An 18,558-nucleotide genomic window follows, 5' to 3' on the forward strand; every position below is an offset into this window, starting at 1 on the left:
GACTATCATATGATTGCCTTCTTCACTCACCTTCTCGGTGTTGACCAGTTGCAGTTTCTCCATAGATGAGGCCTTTCTCATATAACAGGAGCAGCAGTTTGCCCCCTCAATTTTTTTTTTTTTTTATTATTAATTGTAGAAGCGGCTCACACATGTGAAACGCAGCGAAGCTAAGCGGAAAGAGGGAGACCCAACATATCTGCTCCACACAATAGCAGCACAATAAAACACTAGGGACACCTTGGAAACAGAAGCCATAATCATAAGTTGTCATTGTCATTCCGTTACTCCTCCTACCAAGACCACACCTCCCTCTCATATACACACCTTAGGCTGTCAGTTATATTGAAATAGCAAAAAAAAAAAAATCTCTCTACTCGAGTTTCTGTTGAGTCTGTGGGACTGTTACAGATCCACAAGGAATGCTCGACTTTGGCCACAGCACGTTATTAGAAAGTGGGAAATGACGTTGAAATTCCGTTGATGGATACTTGTTTTAGTTGCCAAGTAAGTCAGTGTTGCCCAGTCGTTGGCCTCATGAATCCCAATATATTCTACTGTTAAGAGAATTAATTAGATCTGAATTAAATATTTCAACTGAACGAATCCCACTCCTGAAATCATGATAGCTGAGGTCACTATTGTTTTTTCCATTTACATTAATAGAAATTTGTGCAAAGCAATAAGTTCACATTTTCTTTACTGAATTGAGACCAATAAAAAAGCACAAAATAATAAACAGACAATCCTGTTTACTTACAATGAAATTTTGATTTTTTTATCTATATAAGTTGTTTTACATAAAAGTCCACAATTTGAAGGAATCCTCTGAAACCCCATAACAACCCACCCTTTATAAAGGCACCATGGTTAAAACTGAACAAAATTCAGAAAATACAGACAAAACAATGAACAAAAAAGACTGCGGCTTTCCCAAAATTGAGGCGTGGTTTATATGTCATCAAATCAAGCAAAACAAAAAGAAACCATCCATCGACTATCTTGCCTTGTCAGGCCAGTTATCAGATTTAATTCAGCATGTTATCAAGTACCCCCCCCGCCCCGCCCCGACCCGACCCCCACATCCCCACTTCTGCCGTATGTACCAAATCACTGCCACTTGTGAGAACAGGAACTTGCTGTAAAGCAGGCACCAGAAACCAACAAGGTGGCCATTAAATTGCTATGACAAGAATCTACAGCTGATTAACCAGCTTCTGCTGAGCAGATTAAGGAAGTGGAAATGCCACTACTTAAGATCTGTGCAGAGTGGCCACTGGTGCAGCAGCTTCAGCTGTATCTATCGTCTGTAGCACCTGCACACAAGAGTTTGCTTCCCAGAGCGTGCTATCCTTTGTGGAAATTCACACTGGGGCTGTGTGTAAAAACAAGGACACATTACAGATTCCTTGTAATCCAACTACTTCATAGATGCATCATTACAGGTACGCTTTAAACTACATTTCAGTTTTCTGTTTAGAGCGAGAAGAGGAGCAGCAGGGAAAAAAAAAAAAAAAAAACATCCAGGGAGTAATAATAAGGTTATAAAGGGAACGAGAAAAAGAAAAGATTTTAAAAACAACACTAAAATTAAGGCACAGGGAGAAAGTCAATTCTAGAACAAGCGATGACATCTCCACATAGTGGAGCGTCACTATGGAATGCATGACTGTATCCAGTTTTCCCAAAGCTGGCAGAGAGGGAGAATGTTACATTCAAAATTACCATGGTTCAAAACACAGCTGCTCTTCAATACAGACAGCTGTCTAAAAAGTTGAACAAAAACCACAGTAATGAATTAGCAAATCAAGTTAAATGTTAGTGATTTGTTACAAGTATTTCCAATTGCATAGAAAAAGTATAGTGAGAAAGAACTAAGCCTGAAGGCTGGTAATAGTGTGTGTGTGTGTGTGTGTGTGTGTGTGTGTGTGTGTGTGTGTGTGTGTGTGTGTGTATGTGAGAGAGAGCATTTGCATAGGTCTAATAGTATGTTTGTGTCTGTAAGTATGTTTGTAAGTGTTAGATGGCATGCCTGTAGTGGAGACAGTACACTGCTCAATTGGTCAAACAGAACTACAGACAGATAATCTGTCTCAAACCTTTCAATTTCTCTCTCATCCCTGGTTCTGCCCAGGTGATGCAGGTGGAACAAGAGGAATGCCTTGGTCACGGTGCGGTGTGTGTGCATATGTCCATCGTTCAATTAAAACTGCACCCATCCCGAATGGACTGTGTCCTTACTGGAGCTGCAGAAGGGGGAAATGGGGGGGGGGGAAACAAAAACTGAGAAACAAACAAACAACAAACAACAAACAAACACAGAAAACCACCCATGAAACAAGCGGGGGCGAGTGCCGTATCTGGCCGCTAGCAGAGCCAGGCTCTGTAGAACGTGGGACGTGTTTAGGCTTGTTGATGCTTATTGTCCAGTTCAAGCTCTATATGCACTCTGTTAGAATTAAAGAAAGGAAAATGAACCACAGTATATACATGAACTGTTGCACTGCAGCAGAACTCATCATTTTAACTACCCTGCTTCTGCTATGTTCTGCTCAGAGCAGAGGACGTTCATTATATGGATTTACCAGAACAGAATCTGTGAATATGCAAAACTCTATTCAGGAATCCCCCCCCCCCCTGCTTTTTGAAAGTTCTGAACTGTATCTCAGAGCATCTGTGTTTTATCTCGATTTATTTTGTGCACCCGTTAGCAAGGCGTGCCCTAAGGTATCAGAAAAGCCTAAGACAGCTCGTGAGCGTTAGGCTCAGCGTAAAACTGGACGTAATTAAGCGTTTCGATCGTGATGAACAAAATGAAGACACTGTGCATGCGTTGAACTTGCCCGCATGCACCATTTGTACTATTAAGTTTTACTTGTTATTTGGTATGATTTGGTAGGTTATTTTTTGGGTCTAGGAATGCTCAAAAATTTTCCCATATAAATTAATGGTAATTGCTTCTTCGCTTTACGCCATTTCGGCCTACGAAAAATTTCATAGGAACACTCTACTTTCGGATAGCGGGGAAAACCTGTACAACTACAAACATAAGTTGTCACAAGGATACTAGATACATCAAAAGAAAATTAATCCATGCTCACTGTATAAATTTATTTAAAGTGTGTTTTTTTAATTTTATTTATTATTTAACAGTAAGCAGCAAACTTAGCTAGTCCTTTGACCTCAGCACGGTTCGGAAACAACCCAACATTAATATAAACTTTACAAGTTATTAATTTACTTATGATTACAAAACTTATGTTTTGCTGCCAAAATAGGAACTGTTATTGCTGTCTCTCTCGAAGAGAGTTACTTTCACTTAAATACATCACTAGCTGGGTAAATTCGCAAAGAGAAAAACTGTATGCCATAATGACAGTAAAAAAAAAATATTCAAATATTTTTTGACGATTGGACGCGCACTTTTGTCCGCATACTTGACTGACCTGCTAGGAGCAGTAGTGAAATCCCCCCACAAATCTGCTGTTGGCTTTGTAGATGGAGTTTCATCCCCAAAATCTAAGAGAGCAGCTGAGAGAAAGAAGACAATGAGAAAGCAGTCAACTGTTCCTAGCCTGTGCTAATAGTCTGATCACATGCATTAGGGTTCAAGATATCGACGATATTAGCAATTTACACTAATAATTTCTCAGGAAATTACAAAGAGGACACACAGAACAGGCTGGTTGTTGTGGGACAGGTGGAGATACCTGTGGGAGCCTGAGCAGGTGCTACTGGTTTTGGGACTCCAGGTGGGGGTAGAAAGGTTCCTCCCTTCACTCCTGGTGGGGGTGGGAGTAGTCCACCACCCACAGGGCGAGACTTTGCAGATCCAGGTGACTGGGGCTCTTTCTTCTTAATGTTCTTGGGGCAAAAGAAGAAACGTGTCATTTGAAGTGTCTGACCTACCTGTTCCTCAACTCCTAAGCCCAACTCACCCCAATGTTTATCTTGATGGTCTGCCCTTCCTTGAAGCCCAGGTCCAGTTTGGGAGCTGCACTCTGAGTTGCCTCCTGTTTTGCTAGTTCGCTCTCCTGTCTGACCCACCTAAAGCGAAGGGAAAAGAAAGCTTAAATAAATAGTGAACAAATACAGAATTTAGATAAAAACAAACTGAAATCCACTCAAAAATAGAAAACATTTGAACTAAATCAGCACTTCCCCTATGCACATACTACACACAGTCTGAATTTCCTCACTTTGAGCATTAGTAACACACTACAGAGTACTGGCAGAGTGCAGATGTCACTCACTTGAAATGGTCCTGCAGAGCTACGTTGAAGTCGAAGGAGTCACCGCGATCTGCAAAACCCAGACCAATGAAGGCATGGCGTCCTGTAGCGAAGAGTAGCAAGAGAACCTCAAAACAATGAGCTCACAAAGGTGAAACCCACCACACCGACACAACACACATTACATAGACTTTGCAATCATATTCCAAGTCAAATTCACACAAGGTTTTCCAAAAAGAAAAGATCCAGTGAAGATTTTATGTATCGTTACAAATGTTAGGGGCATGTTCAAAAATGGTGTGAACATCATTATATTTATTAATTTATTTAACCTTGCAGTGTTAAGGTATTTGACCATTTATACAGCTGGGTAATTTTACTGGAGCAATTTGGGGTAGATCCCTTGCTCAGGGGTGCTGCAGCTAGAGGTGGAAACTGAACCAGTAGATCCAAAGGCAGCAGCGCTAACCACTATGCTACAAACTGCCCCCTAGATATTTGTCCATGCACAAGTCTTTACTTTGTTAGTTTTAGCTTCACATACAGCTTCAACACATAATATTTCCAGACACTTGGAAACCTAAATGAATGTGGAGACACGTGATGATTTCCAGCCCAGCTCTCCTTGCATAAACACATCACCGTTTGCATTTATTCATTTCGCTGACGCTTTTTTCCGAAGCAACTTACGACGTTAATCGACTTACGATTATTTATTTACCCATTCATACAGCTGGGTAATTTTTTTTTTTTTTTTTTTTTTTTAACTGGAGCAATTCAGGGTAAGTCCCTTGCTCAAGGGCACTACAGCCAGAGGTGAGATTTGAACCTGTGACCTTTGGGTCCAAAGGGAGAAGCTCTAACCACTATGCTACGAGGGAAGAAAGTAAAGGTCGTCGGACAGATAGCATAGGTGCATTAGTCAACATACAGCGTGGGAAACCAAGGTTAAAGCTGAAGTCTTACCATTGCCGTCCTCTATCCGCACCACAAAGTACCGGCTGGAGTCAGTGACGGCTTCCACCGAGGAGCCAGGGTACTGCTCAACAGGGGCCTGGGCAAACAGCTCTCCTGAGAACCAGGGAGCACAAGAGCAGTAAGCATGCTTCACGCTCTCACACACCAGTCACAATCATCACATCAAGCACAGTGTTATGATGAAAAAAATCAATAAACAGCTGCACTCCCAGGGTCGTGAGGAAGTGTAGTGCGTGTTCTTTCTTTGGGGAATCCAAATGACAGAGGTCATTCAGGACAGTACAGCACCGGTCAAAAAACTGAGGGCACATGCTGGAAACTAGATTTCCCACCCCGAAAAGGTATCCAGTCAACAAATTTCAGCAAGAAATGAGTCATCATGTCTTCCCAGCTCTTCCGCAGCAGTTCCCAGAGGCGCAGGAAACTTTCTTGGACTCTTCTTTTCAATTCCAAACCCATACAAGTACTGTCTAAGTTCCCCGTGTATACTCACACTTCTGAATAGTGCTGCATAGTCTTAAAGAGAAATTCCGACCAAACTAATCTTTTTGTTTAATTTTTTTGGACACCATAAAATTTCCCATATATTCACAGGAAGTTTTCCTGCACCTTTAAGAGAGAACTGGACCCGTGTTTCTGAAAAAAGTTTCGTCCCGAAGGAGACGCATTTCTTCATGCCTGATGAACAAAAGTGGCTGTTTTCTAGCAGTTTCAAACTTCTAACCCTGTTCTGCATGAACGCATGGGTGTAGCAGATGGGATATTTGTTAGGACTGTCACCTTCCAATCCAAAAATGTCCCCAATGTGACTCTCAGTCACAATGCTGTTGAAGTACCCCTGATCAAGATACTTATGCTAAATAAATACAAGAAGTATGCTGTATCACTTCAAGGCATGTGGTATAAAGGAGTATAACTAAATAAAGGTTAATAATAATTACTGGGTCTAAACAGGTGCAGAGGAGTCTGGAATATAGCAAAAGGCTCGCAGGAATCTATGACGCTGCTATTAACATATTCAATCAGGGATTTTTTTTTTTCCCCCCAAAATGTACCAGTGTTATCGCTCACAGAAAAAAACATTTTGAGATTTCTGGGGAAGGGAAAGAGCATAATGAAATCATCAGTGCTGGTGGAGTTCCCCATAAGCTCCAAAAAGTGGAACTACACAAAGTTCAGCCGCAGCATGCCGGCGGGGTCTAACCAGACGTCTTGTCCTCCAACTTAATAAAGGCCACTTTTCCCTTGGCGGTGATCCTTAGTCTGCCGCTCCAGGCCGGCTCCTCCAACTTCCAGTCAGCCGCCCTGAGGAAAAAGCACACAAAAAAGTAAGAATCCACAATGCAACAAACACCACCTGGCAACACAAACCATAAATAAACCATTCCAATCTCAAACAATACCCGACAACAATAGTGCTCTACCCTTCAGTGATAGTACAACAGGCTTCTGCAGAAATGTGAAATATTCATAAGCTGGGAATGTACGGAAAAACAATCAGATGTAATGTTAATTTGCTACATAGCAGATCCTGCCATTAAACTTACAGCTCAATATTTTACAGCCACGTATATATGGGGGGGGGGGGGGGGGGGTGCAGTGGGTTTGACTGGAGCCTGCTCTGTGGCGGGTCTAGGGTTCGAGTCCCACTTGAGGTGCCCTGCGGAGGACTAGCGTCCCATCTGGAGTGCGCCCCCTCCAGCCCTGCGCCCTTTACTGCTGGGCTAGACCCCAGCTTGTCGTGACCCCACTCAGGACAAGCGGTTGTAGACATTACGTGTGTGTGTGTGTGTGTGTGTGTGTGTGTACAGTATGTACACATTCATACATACCCGGGATTATATTTCAATAAAGAAATTCATATTCATTTTTCATTTCCCCTTCTGGATATCCAACATTGAAATCAGTAAATCACTATGCCGCCTACAATTAATTATTACTATTATTATTAAAGTGGAAAAATATGGTTTGGCTGATTGTTACTGAAATGAGAGAGCAAATTTCTGCTTACAGTTAAGCGTTTCAGTTTAGCATTATTAGTTTTATTCAACAAAGTGAAACCTTTTAATAGATGAAGGGCGTATGATTTAAGGGTTTTTTGTAGAGATTACAGCTAACAGTCTGCACATCAGCAGCTGCACTGTGGAAGCCTCAGATAAGGAGGCTTCGCAAACACGTTCTTTCCACCGAGAACTTTCCATTTTGCATTCTATGTTAAGCCAGAGCTGAACCCAGCAACACAGGGTGCAAGGCTGGGGGGGACACCCAGGATGGGACGCCAGTCTGTTGCAAGGCACCCCAAGCGGGACTCAAACCCCAGACCCACCCAAGAGCAGGCACAGGCCAAACCCTCTGCGCCACCATGCCCCCCACATAGCTAAAATAAAGGTTTGAAAACTGTAAAGTGTTATTAGAAAAACATAAAACAGGCAATACTTGTAGTCTATACAAAATGTACAACCAATCCCCTAATACCCCCAAGTATCAACTGACTGCAATTTACAACGATTAACCCATTTATACAGCTTGGTATTTTTACTAGAGCAATGTAGGGTAAGGACCTTTCTGAGGGGTACTACAGCCAGAGGGGGGAATCAAACTTGCGACCTTTCGGTCGAAAGGCAATAACACTAACCACAACATTACTGGCTGCTCCCCGAAAAATTTGACTGACTCTAAAAACCAGGCACCATGAGTCCCCTGCTGCGGTCGCAAGCCATTGGCACATGGGGCTCAACAGTGCCACCTAGTGGTTAGTCTTGGAACCTACTGACTACACATTAGGACAGCTTTCATGGGCCACAGCTTTACATTTATTGATTTAGCTGAGGCTTTTCTCCAAAACAACTTACAACTATTTACCCATTTACACAGCTGGAAAATTTTACTGAAACAATTTTAGAGTAAGTACCTTGCTCAATGGTACTACAGCTGGAGGTGGGAATCAAACCTGTTGCATTTGGGTTGAAAGACAGCAACCTTAACTACTTCATCAGCTATCTCCAATTCAAACAACTCGGTAATTTTTCCTGCAGCAATTCCGCACACATCCCTTGTTCAAACGCACTGCAGCAGGAGGTGGGATTCGAACCTGCGACCTTTGCATGTGAAAGGAGTGCTTTAACCACCACGACACTCCCACCCCAGTCACAAACCATTCTGAAATGATTTAGTTTGGGTTCCTTGGATCCATAACAAAACTTTTTTGCAATGGGGACAAATATAAAGGCAGCAGACTGTCCATCGCGCACAGAATGTGCTGGAATGGCAGCTGTGAAAAGCCTGTCTCTGTCCGACCTCGTCACGCCTACGGCGGTGACGTTCGACCTTTTTTGTCCCAGTTCGGACACCGTCCTTCTTGTCGCAACAGTTTCTGTCAATATAGCATTTCGACAGCGACTCATCGCAGGAACTTCTCATAAAACACTTCAGTCGAAAGGTGTTTCAGACATGCCTCGTTAAACTCTCCCGATTCGGTGTGTTAACAACTATTGACAAAAATCCCGAAATTTAAGACTACCCTTTTTCATCACAAACATCTATTCATAATTCAGCTGTAACAAAAACATGATAAATTCGTCAATGTTTCATTTTACGCGGTAAGAACAGCCAGTGTACGCACACCTACGTGCAGGAGCTACGAATTACCAACTTCGTTCCCGGACTGAGCAAAAGCCACTAATCTCATTACTGAGTATTCGCTGTGTAGGAGGAGGTGCTTACTAGTTTCAGTTTAACTGTAATAACCACAAAATCAACCGGGTAAGCGGCAAGCACACACAGAAAAAGCTGCCGACTCGTTATGTACGTTTGTTTACTTTACGACACCGTTATTATGGATGAAACCTCGCGCTTCCTGAAACCACCCACCATGCAACTATTAGGTTCATTTTTACTTTTAATTCATTAAAGGGAGGACAGGAAAGGCGTGAAACTCGAGACTTGAAAACTCACCGATACCCCCGATTTGTTGCCCGGGGAGGGATCCGGTAAACGTGAACCTCTGGTTTGACACAGATCACAGACTCGTAAGTTTCTTCTGCCATCTTGGCGCACTGTGTATGTGGCTGTCAGGCGAATCATCGCTGCGCAGTAACTGCCCCAGGAACGGTTATGTTCTTCAACATAACTCCTGAACAGCCGCTGCGCAGATTCAACTTTATTTTATCTGCACCTGCGCCATTCCACGCAAAAGAAAATTTTGTTTAAAATCTCTAAAACAGCATCAGAGGGCCACAACTGGTTTTTCCTGACAGAATTACATCGTTTGAGTAGCGTTTTAGGTATCGCCTCTTCATCGAAACTGCTCGGCCTTTATGTTCTTGAACATCAGTACTGACTAGATGCTGCGCAGATGGCGTTGTGTGTATTGTATCACTTTTAGATGGACTGACCATGCCACAGCAAGAAACTTTCTGTATAAGGCATCATATTTGGTTTAGCTATGGCTATTAGAAATTTCATTGCCCGCCCTGTACAGCAGTCTAGACAAATGGCACAATGCATTCCTTATTTGCAGTGGATTTCTAGATGCCTTCGCTTCATTTCTAAAGTTGGCCAATCAATGTTGAACGTTCTCAAACTTTTCCTGCTGATTCTTTCAAATACACCCAGTCTGTCAGCAAAAATCCCAGCCAAAAATCGTACTTCACAGTATTACACACTTCTACGGGTAGACTGTTTATTAAATATGATATCTAGAACATACAGAAACATTTTCCGAGGAGCCGACAGATCCAGGACGCTAAAAGGTCACCAGATGATGGCAAGCCACTGGGTTCAGGCCATCTGCAAAGGTCCAATCTTGTCACACATGCAGAATGGACAGAAACGAAAGGCAAAGACACGGATGCGTACATTCCGGACAGACAAGACGAAAACAAACACATAAGTGCACATGGGAGGGAGACCAAGCAGAACGAAGGCTACCGCAGCCTGCTCTGGTTCATATAGATGCATTGCGAGGTTTATGCTGCCCTCTTCGCAGTGTTCCATTTTATCGAGTCTTTCCGCAATAAAAATCACACTAAGCTAGGTTAGAAAGCCGACGCAAATGTCACGGCACTTGATGGGACAGTTTTCACTCGCAAAGCTGAAACCTTTCCATTCTGCTGCCTTCCGATCACACAAAACAAAACATTTCTCAAAAGCTGGGAAAACATGCCAATGACAGAAAACATTTTCTGAAACGCTACGGGAACATTGCCACACACCAATGCTGTCAAATACTGTGAAAACTGAATTCTACCACACCTTCCAGTCTTTGGAGAATAACTAAGCTTTCTAGGTGATATTTAAACAATAGGTAGATAAACGATTGCAACTAAAAGCACACATGCATAATTTAGCAAAGTAGAAAAATTAAACTACTCAAAAATACGCACATTATTTTAAGCCATTTTTCTTTTCAAAACATTTTATTAAAGGGCATCTTTAAAGTATTTACAGGCTGTTTTCTGTGTTCAAGCTCAGACAGGAAAACCCTGGCATCCGTTCCTTCTCAATCCCACTTGGAGGCTACAGACCGACATCGTGCTCAACTCCCAGAAGTACGACAGCAGCCTCCGACCATACCGATTCAGGGCTTCCAGCTGTCCATCAAGGTCACACAGGTTCAGGGGGAGAGAGGTGGACAGTGTCCAAGGAGGTGTGGACACCCCTCGACTTAAAAATACCATTTCTGTCAAGTATCCTTACAGTCCAATCCCTGTGGTATACATCGCTAAGCAAGAGGAACCCAGAAAACAGTTGGATTCTGATACATCTAATTATTAAGGCCTCTGATACATCTTGTAATGTGAAGAACAGAATAAATTACCCAGTTTCATGATTTGCAAACCCATTTCTCGACTGCTTTCTGAAGTTCTAAATGACGTTTCGCAAGCTGCAGTCAAACGTTCCAAAATGATGCATTCTCCGTCTTTGGTTTACCCATTACACACACTATAAACCTTTAAATGGGCATGCTGACCGCACACATTTAGACGTTTTCTGCTTTTACATTTCCGCACACCAGTCCAGCTCTCTCCACCCTTATTCAAGCACTTTTTTCCTCCTCATAATTGTAATCCAGGTCCTAACAGTACTGTACACACTGGAAGAAACATAAAGATGCTCTGTGGCACAAACTTTAGAGACAGGGATGAAAGAATTATTACACCGGAAATGTTAACAAGCCTCTCCAAATAGACGTATAAATCTACAAAAATGCTAAAAAACACTTTTGCACAGGTTCGTCCTCTCATTCATGGGCATCCACCAGAATAACACATTTGGCTTTCCTTGACATTTTTTCTGTCCAAAAATCATAATTCTTCAACGCTTGCACAAATTAAAAGACTTTGAACTACTCATAAAAAGCCATTTTAAAATTTATTTCACTAACCCATTGACTTTTATAGCTACTTTTTCTTTTTAAATAGAAATCAGCACAATCTTCAGCAAAAAAAGCTAACAAAAGGTTTACAACTGTAAACCAGAGCTGTACATAAAACCGACTTTTCCAAATTACACCTCTGAGCCTCTTACCATAAAAAAAAAAAAAAAAAAACACGCACACACAATTATAATCACCAAAGTAATCAAACTGAACTTAAAACTGAAATAGGCAATATCGATAGTTATTACACTGACAGGTTGACAAGTTGACAGTGTGCAGGGGCAGTGATCCTCAATGACATCAGTTTTATTGCTTGAGAAAAATGGCACCCAGTGCCGGTGTCTCGCTGCGATCAGCTCTCTCCTTACAGCTGCTGTATCCCCGTCTTTCCGTCTTGTGCGCCGAGTCTGCGTCTCCTTTTGCGTAATTCCCCCTTCATCTTTTACTCGGTAGAGCTGCCCGTGCTTGAGGTCCCGGTCGGTTGCAAACCAAAAGGGAAGGGTCGGGGAGGCCGCTGGGAGAGGACTTAGAGGCGTGTCACAGTGACCCAAGTCCTGAAGAAGCAATGGCTTCGTCACAGTGTCGACTGGGTGGGGGGGCAGATGAGATTTGCCCCTCACTTCTCAGGAACCCCCCTCCTCTCAGTCACACGTACTAGACAAGGAACTTTTGTGGCTGCAGGGTAAAGGTAACTTTCAGAAGGGCGAGGGAGGAAATATGCTCTCTTTATAATTGCACAATATTCCCAATCCTTTCTTATTATCAGCATTACATTTTAGACCATTTCAAACCCTAGCTCCATTCATTCCCAAGGCAAAACTGCTACTCCTCTCCCCCTCCCCGCTTTCCTCTCTATCTGCGCTGGCGAAAGCCCTGTGTACCATCTGGGCCAGTGGGCTGGCGGATTGCGTGATTGTTCAGCCGACAGTCCTCCAAAGAGGGGGGGGCGGTCATCCGCACTGGCCTGGGAAACAGAGGGGGCAAAGGCAAACGATAACACATCAGAGCAAGAAAGCGATGGTCTGCAATAGAACGGACCTGAAGAGTAGATAAATATGAAAGGTTTACAAGCACATGAACCGTTTACCTGTCTGTGCTCGGCCTATCCTGAGGGATGTCATCGGGACTGGCGCTGCCCAGGATTCTCCTCCTGGCCTCCGCATACTCAGCCTCCCGCTGAGCCAGGGACTTCACCTGCGGCATGGGCCGAGTGGAGGCTGCAGCAGAACCCAGGGAACCATTGCTCGAGGGCCGCTTCAGTATTCGGATCTGGGGTGGGGGCGCAGCAGGGAGCGAATCGTCCTGGATCACAACGGCTGTCCTCATGGGCGAGCGTCCAGAGCTGCTGCTCGACTTCCTGTTCAAGAAAAGTTCATGCTCCGGAATCAACCAAAAGAAAAAACAAACCTAATGAGAAAAGCACTTCCAACATTTAGGCGCCAATCTGGTATTGCAGAGCCATCACAGGTTTGAAAAAAAGTGACAAGTAAATAGCAGAGCTGCTGCCTAGTACTTTAAGGACCTAAGTTCAAGTCCCCTCTCCTGCTGTAGTACCCCTGAGTAAGGTACTTATCCTGAATTTCTACAATTAAAATTATCCAGCTGTGACTATGAGTCAAAATAAGCAGCTAAACATTGGCACTTTAGAGGAAAGTACCAGCTATATCAAGACAGTTATCCTAAATTAAATATTCATGCAAGCATCACTCACTTCTCTTTCTGGCTGATTTTCAGCTTTGCCTCCAGTCTTCTTTCTATCTCCTGCAATAAGTAAGCAGAAGTGTAAAGCACAGTAATTTACAGAGTAAAGGCAAGAGAGCTGAGTCAGACTTCAACGGAAGCTATAATTATTCAAAGGCCGAAATATCAGTCCCACATATCCTACATCCTGGTAAAAATTCTAAACACACCGTACATAAATTCCACCCCTACATGCAAAACTCTGCAACAAGGCTGCGGTGAACCAGCAGATGTAACCACAAAGAATTATAAACCAATCCATTTTAACCTTTGCCTTTTTTTTTTTTTTTTAAATTTACAATCACCGCTGCTCAAGAATCAGCTAAATGAATAAATGCACATTTCAACATCCCTACTACAAACGCCAGGCTTCGCAGCATTCTTTGAGACCCCAAGCCCACTCCATGACATTTCCACAACCAGGCCTAAGAATCACGAAATACACATTTGAGGGAGACGGCATAAAACGTGCACACATCCTCCCAAAGGAACACATAATCTAATCATATACAAAGACTAAAATATTTACAGAAAAAACATTTTCATACACAATCACTGTGTAAAAGAATAAAAATTACAAATATGACTGCTGATGGAATACTCAGACGAAGCAGGTGTAATCGCACTCTGGTACAGCGGTACGAACAGGTAGCCGAGGAACTGGTGAATCAGGAAAAATGGCACGGTGGGCGGCACAGCAGCACGGCACGTAGTGCTGCTGTCTCACAGTGCCTGGGTGGTGCGAGAGGATGTGGGATCGATCCCCGCTCAGTCTGTGTGGAGTTTGCATGTTCTCCCCATGTCTGTGTGGGTTTCCTTCGGGTGCTCTGGTTTCCTCCCACACTCCAAAGACATGCCGTTGAGGTTCACCCATAGTGTGCGAGTGAGTGAGTGAGTGAGAGCGTGTGTGTGTGTTCCATGATGCATGGATGAGCGACCCAGTGCAAGTAGTCCACCTAGCAGTGCAAGTCACCGCGGTGAATAAGGTGTGTGGGCTAAAAACACTACACAGATTACTTACCTTGTTATTACTATAGGAATAACATTCCACCTGAATAGGTAAATCATGGTAAAGTTCTTAAATATTGAGAGCTGCCCTGGACAAAGCTGTCAAGCACATGAAAGATAAGAGGAGCTCCGATTCACTGGATTTCTGTGCACAAAATGAGCCTTAAAAAGACCTGGTTTCACGTTATAACGTTAAAGAATCCAAAACAACTTGGGTCCAAGCAAGTGAGTACCAGACCCAAACCGCTGAGATTTGAGCCGACAAACTCAACTCCCAGCAACATGACAAAACATTTAATCGTGTTGCTGTTCTGACGAACGTAATTGTCAAGACAATATATAAAAAAATGCGGCGAAACGACACAGAAACGTCACATTGCCGCTACATGACGGCCAATGCTGTCCGCACTCGGTTCGGTTCGGTTGAGCTCGAGGCTCCTCGGTTCGCACTGACTCATGGGATTTTGAACTGCGCATATCGTTGCAAAGTTTCATCCCCATTTCACTTTTCTCGCCTTCTCTCTCAGTCAGCGCCGGGGGGCTTCGCACCGCTGTCAACGCGGCGAAAATAGCCGAACTGAGCTGCTAGTTTCTAAGTGTGTGACTGAGCGGCGGCGGCGGCGGCGTGTGCGGCTTCCAACGGTTCCGAGCGCCGCCCTTTCGCAGCTTCCACCCATTCGCTTCACACGACGTACACATACATAGGAACACGCACACGGGTAACATGTCTGTCAAACTTACTCCGGGGCTCCACATCCCTTTGCTTCGCTTCTCGTACTGAAGCAACATCGACACCTCCCGTTCGCGCGGACGTTACGCTGCGCGTTCGTGTTGTGTCTGCCGTACACGGAGCAGCAGGAGGACGGGCACCAGCAGCAAGCCGCACGCAGCCGGGGAGCAGCTGCCCCCTCAGCCCGAGCCGACCCGCCACGGCCCGGACAGCCGGGGGCTGGGTGCGGGAGAACAGCACAGCAGCAGCCGCCGCGCCGCCGGAACGGGCCGCTCGGCTCGGCGTCTTCGACACCTCCATCCTCAGCACTGCAGTCCCGTCGCTCCACCACGTCGAACGCGTCGCACGTCGGTCGTCTGCGCTCAGCTCGCGCTCGCTCGTGTCTCCATTTTCCATCGTGAATCAACCCTCCTAAAATAGCCCGTCGGTGCAGCCCCCTCTAGGCGGTGGCCTAGTTCCCGAGCGGCACCCCGGGGTATCGGACGGGCCTTCCCGAGCGAGCGGTGGCCTCAGACTCAGTCGCTCCTCCTGTTTTTACTCATTCACTAGGCTACGAGCGCCGCGCGCCGCCGAAGCACCACCACCACGGCACGTCCACGGCTGTCCGGCCAGCCGTTCTCCTCCGCGCGTCCCATCGTGCCTTACCCCGCTGTCCGCTGCTTCCTCCCAGCTCTCAGCAACCTCCTCATCTTCCATGTTACAGTGTCCCAGGCCCGGCCACACTCACACTCACACAGATATACACACACATACATAGACATGCACACTCGGGCCAGGAATGCCCGCCTGCCTGCCTGCGCGCAGACGCGAGCGCGCAACGACACGAGAAAGGGCGGAGTTCCCCTTCGATGGAAGCGCGAGGGCGCGGGAACGCGCAGCTGCCGAAAGCTCTGCCTCGCTTTCGCTCCAGTCACTTCGACGTTTCTCGTTACATTCTCGCTACCGAAGGATATATTCTAGTTTGATGGTTAATTGTATTCTAATTTCACTTGACAGAATAGAATTCACGCTAAATGTAGATTATGTGCATACTCACTATTAAACAAAATCATTCTTCTTCTTATTATTATCTTTTTTATTATTTTATTTTATTTTTTTCATTTTATTATTATCATTATTATTATTTAGCCTGATTGTCCAAGGCGAGTTACAGCAAGTTCGTACCGTACACATAACTCCTTAAAATCAATTCTAAAACAGATTACAAATACACATATAAACTGCTATGTAAAAAGATGAAATTTGTATAAGTTTTGCTGAATAACGATTTAACGTTGATGTCCATGATGTGCATGATTGCTACATAAGTCTTTTTAAGTATGATACAAAAAATTATCTGATTATTATGAAAAACTATGTTTATTATTATTATTGTTGTTGTTGTTGTTATATAACAATAATAACAAGTTTTTAATTTTTTTGTTAATTCTTTTTGCCTTAGTTAAGACTTTAAAAACATACTAATCTTAATTCGATTTTACCTGGAAAAATAAAATCAAAGATACAGCTATAAAAGTATTACGTAAACACTGAGATCATCTAATCTCAGTTTAGAAGAAATCTTATAGGTGGTTAAGGGCTTGTGCTTGCAACCCACTGCTGCCGTGAAAAAGATGCTAATTTAGATTTTTTTCTAAGTAACTGATTTTTTTGCAATACAGATCCAGTAATAGGTGAGTCTGAAATTGTAGACTGTTTGCTGATACTGCCCTCAGAGCTATAAAATTACAATAATATTAATAATAACATGATAAACATGTCATGATTAAGAATGATAGAGCTAATTGTGAACTTAGAAAGGTCAGAAAATGCTCCAGGCATTTATGTACAACAACTTAAAACAGTGGTGAACCCTGGTCCTTGTCAAGATGGATCACGTGCAAGTATTAATGTTTTTTTCTTTTTTACTGGGTATGTGATCGGTGTTGTAATCCATCACTGAGGAACAGGAACCTGTTTCTCCCTACCTGACTTGCTGCCAAAAATCCCCACATTATAGCCGGTTAAGAACTCCAAGGGACCGATGAATGGATAAATATATTTATCATTATACATTCCAATAAATCAGCTGCGCTTTGTCATTCATATACAGCCCAAAGGACATAGTAAGCTTTAGAAAGTGTAGGTAATTGTTAATGTAAGCAATGCACATAAATTTAATGCTTTCTTTTTTTGCACCCTGATATAAAAATTGCACCTACTGCTATATTTTTACTTTAAACCCAAAGAATGGAAAATCTCAACGTAGCACCAGTGTCATGAGGAAATAGCTGTACATTTATGTATATTTAAGTCAAATGATTATCATTCATCGTCTTAAATCCTGTCCATTTTATAAGCTACAGAAAGTAAAACGCAACGATTTTATTTCATAATCCTTCTGGATTTTTTCCCTTTTGGGTGTGCTAGGGGTACCAGAGTGGGTGCATGAGCATAGTAGAGTGATCAATGAGGGCTACTGGAGTGGGTATGTGATGGGAATTAGAGCAGATTTGTGGGGGTTATCACAGTGTTGTGTGAAGAGTATTAGAGTGTCTGTGTTGGGGTTATCAGAACACTGTGTGAGGGGTATCAAACTGCTGTGTGAAGGCAGTCAGAAGTGAGTGTGTCAGGGTATCAGATGTGTGTGTGAGGGGAAGTGAGATGAATATCAGGGTATCAGATAGATGTGTGTGTGAGGGGTATTGGAATGAATGCCAGGGTATCAGACGTGTGTGTGTGTGAGGGGTATCAGGAGATCCACCCCGATCTCGTTCAGCAAATGTACCGCTCTGTCCATTGAAGGGTAACGGTCTTATTCAGTTTACTATGCTGGCCAGGGTACTCTTATTCAGCTGAAAACTAAAAGCTGTCTGTGTATTGAAACACATCATATACTTTATCTAAATTGCCCAGCTGAAAATCAAATACGAACAGGACGTTCATATGCAAAATGTGTCTGATTTTTAATTTTTAAATATTTCATTGGTAATCGGAACACTTGGGGCTGTGACCCCTAAGCTGGGAGAGTGGCTCCAGCAGATCCCGGGAGCAACATCCGAGATCTCTGTCCAGAAGAGCGCGGTCCTAGGAACAGCTAAGATACTGCGCAGAACCCTCAAGCTCCCAGGCCTCTGGTAGAGGACCCAAGCTTGAAGGAGTAAGACCGCCCGTAAAGGGGCCAGTGGGGAATTTTTTTTTTTTAAATATATTTTATTACAGTTGAAGCTGCTAGGCTTGTTTGAACCTTGATGTTGAGGCTCACTTCGTTACGCATGTGTCTTCTAGCATTGTATTACAACTGATTCCTTGTCCTTAAGTGGAAACCCTCTGCGTATGAACTGGTCATTTAAACCGCCAAACCGTGTGTTTCTTTGTTTTAAAAACAACAACCAAGCTGCCAACAGGTACTTCAAGTTCATAGCTCCTCGGGCATGTGAGTCTCTAACCGATTGTCATAACTTTCCGATTTCCGTCGAAGTTCACACGTTTCAGGACACGCCCTGCGCAGC

At 43.7% G+C, this 18,558-nt stretch overlaps 2 protein-coding genes and 1 long non-coding RNA gene across 3 annotated transcripts; 1 reads left to right on the forward strand and 2 right to left on the reverse strand.

Moving 5' to 3' along the window:
* Window positions 1-779: 779 nt before the first annotated feature.
* necap2 (NECAP endocytosis associated 2) lies at window positions 780-9,477 on the reverse strand. The gene is made up of 8 exons (XM_018751349.2): window positions 9,165-9,477; window positions 6,415-6,515; window positions 5,199-5,303; window positions 4,254-4,335; window positions 3,939-4,047; window positions 3,711-3,864; window positions 3,447-3,531; window positions 780-2,246 (listed from the first exon to the last, which is right to left on the reverse strand). Exons 1-8 carry the CDS (start codon window positions 9,254-9,256, stop codon window positions 2,204-2,206), a joined length of 771 nt encoding a protein of 256 aa, XP_018606865.1. The 5' UTR covers window positions 9,257-9,477; the 3' UTR covers window positions 780-2,203.
* On the forward strand, window positions 8,617-11,772 carry LOC108933928 (uncharacterized). Its single transcript, XR_001966097.2, has 2 exons — window positions 8,617-8,686; window positions 10,678-11,772. It is a non-coding gene; the product is annotated as an uncharacterized LOC108933928 (long non-coding RNA).
* On the reverse strand, window positions 11,765-15,908 carry LOC108933927 (SUZ domain-containing protein 1-like). The gene is made up of 4 exons (XM_018751350.2): window positions 15,713-15,908; window positions 13,301-13,350; window positions 12,677-12,946; window positions 11,765-12,553 (listed from the first exon to the last, which is right to left on the reverse strand). Exons 1-4 carry the CDS (start codon window positions 15,761-15,763, stop codon window positions 12,442-12,444), a joined length of 483 nt encoding a protein of 160 aa, XP_018606866.1. The 5' UTR covers window positions 15,764-15,908; the 3' UTR covers window positions 11,765-12,441.
* Between the last annotated feature and the right edge of the window lie 2,650 nt (window positions 15,909-18,558).

Source organism: Scleropages formosus, chromosome 2 (genome assembly GCF_900964775.1).
Source record: "Scleropages formosus chromosome 2, fSclFor1.1, whole genome shotgun sequence".
NCBI classification, from domain to species: domain Eukaryota; kingdom Metazoa; phylum Chordata; class Actinopteri; order Osteoglossiformes; family Osteoglossidae; genus Scleropages; species Scleropages formosus.

What these genes read in the sequence shown, in the direction of transcription:
- necap2 (XM_018751349.2), bottom strand. Translation starts at nt 9,256, where the DNA reads ATGGCAGAAGAAACTTACGAGTCTGTGATCTGTGTCAAACCAGAGGTT. An exon ending in ACCTGCTCAGGCTCCCACAG is followed by an intron (nt 3,532 to 3,710) that starts GTATCTCCACCT and finishes TCTTTCTCTCAG; the next exon opens with CTGCTCTCTTAGATTTTGGG. An exon ending in TTCACTACTGCTCCTAGCAG is followed by an intron (nt 2,247 to 3,446) that starts GTCAGTCAAGTA and finishes CCCCTTCTGCAG; the next exon opens with CTCCAGTAAGGACACAGTCC.
- LOC108933927 (XM_018751350.2), bottom strand. Translation starts at nt 15,763, where the DNA reads ATGGAAGATGAGGAGGTTGCTGAGAGCTGGGAGGAAGCAGCGGACAGC. An exon ending in AGGAAGCAGCGGACAGCGGG is followed by an intron (nt 13,351 to 15,712) that starts GTAAGGCACGAT and finishes TACTTATTGCAG; the next exon opens with GAGATAGAAAGAAGACTGGA. An exon ending in GATAGGCCGAGCACAGACAG is followed by an intron (nt 12,554 to 12,676) that starts GTAAACGGTTCA and finishes TCTGTTTCCCAG; the next exon opens with GCCAGTGCGGATGACCGCCC.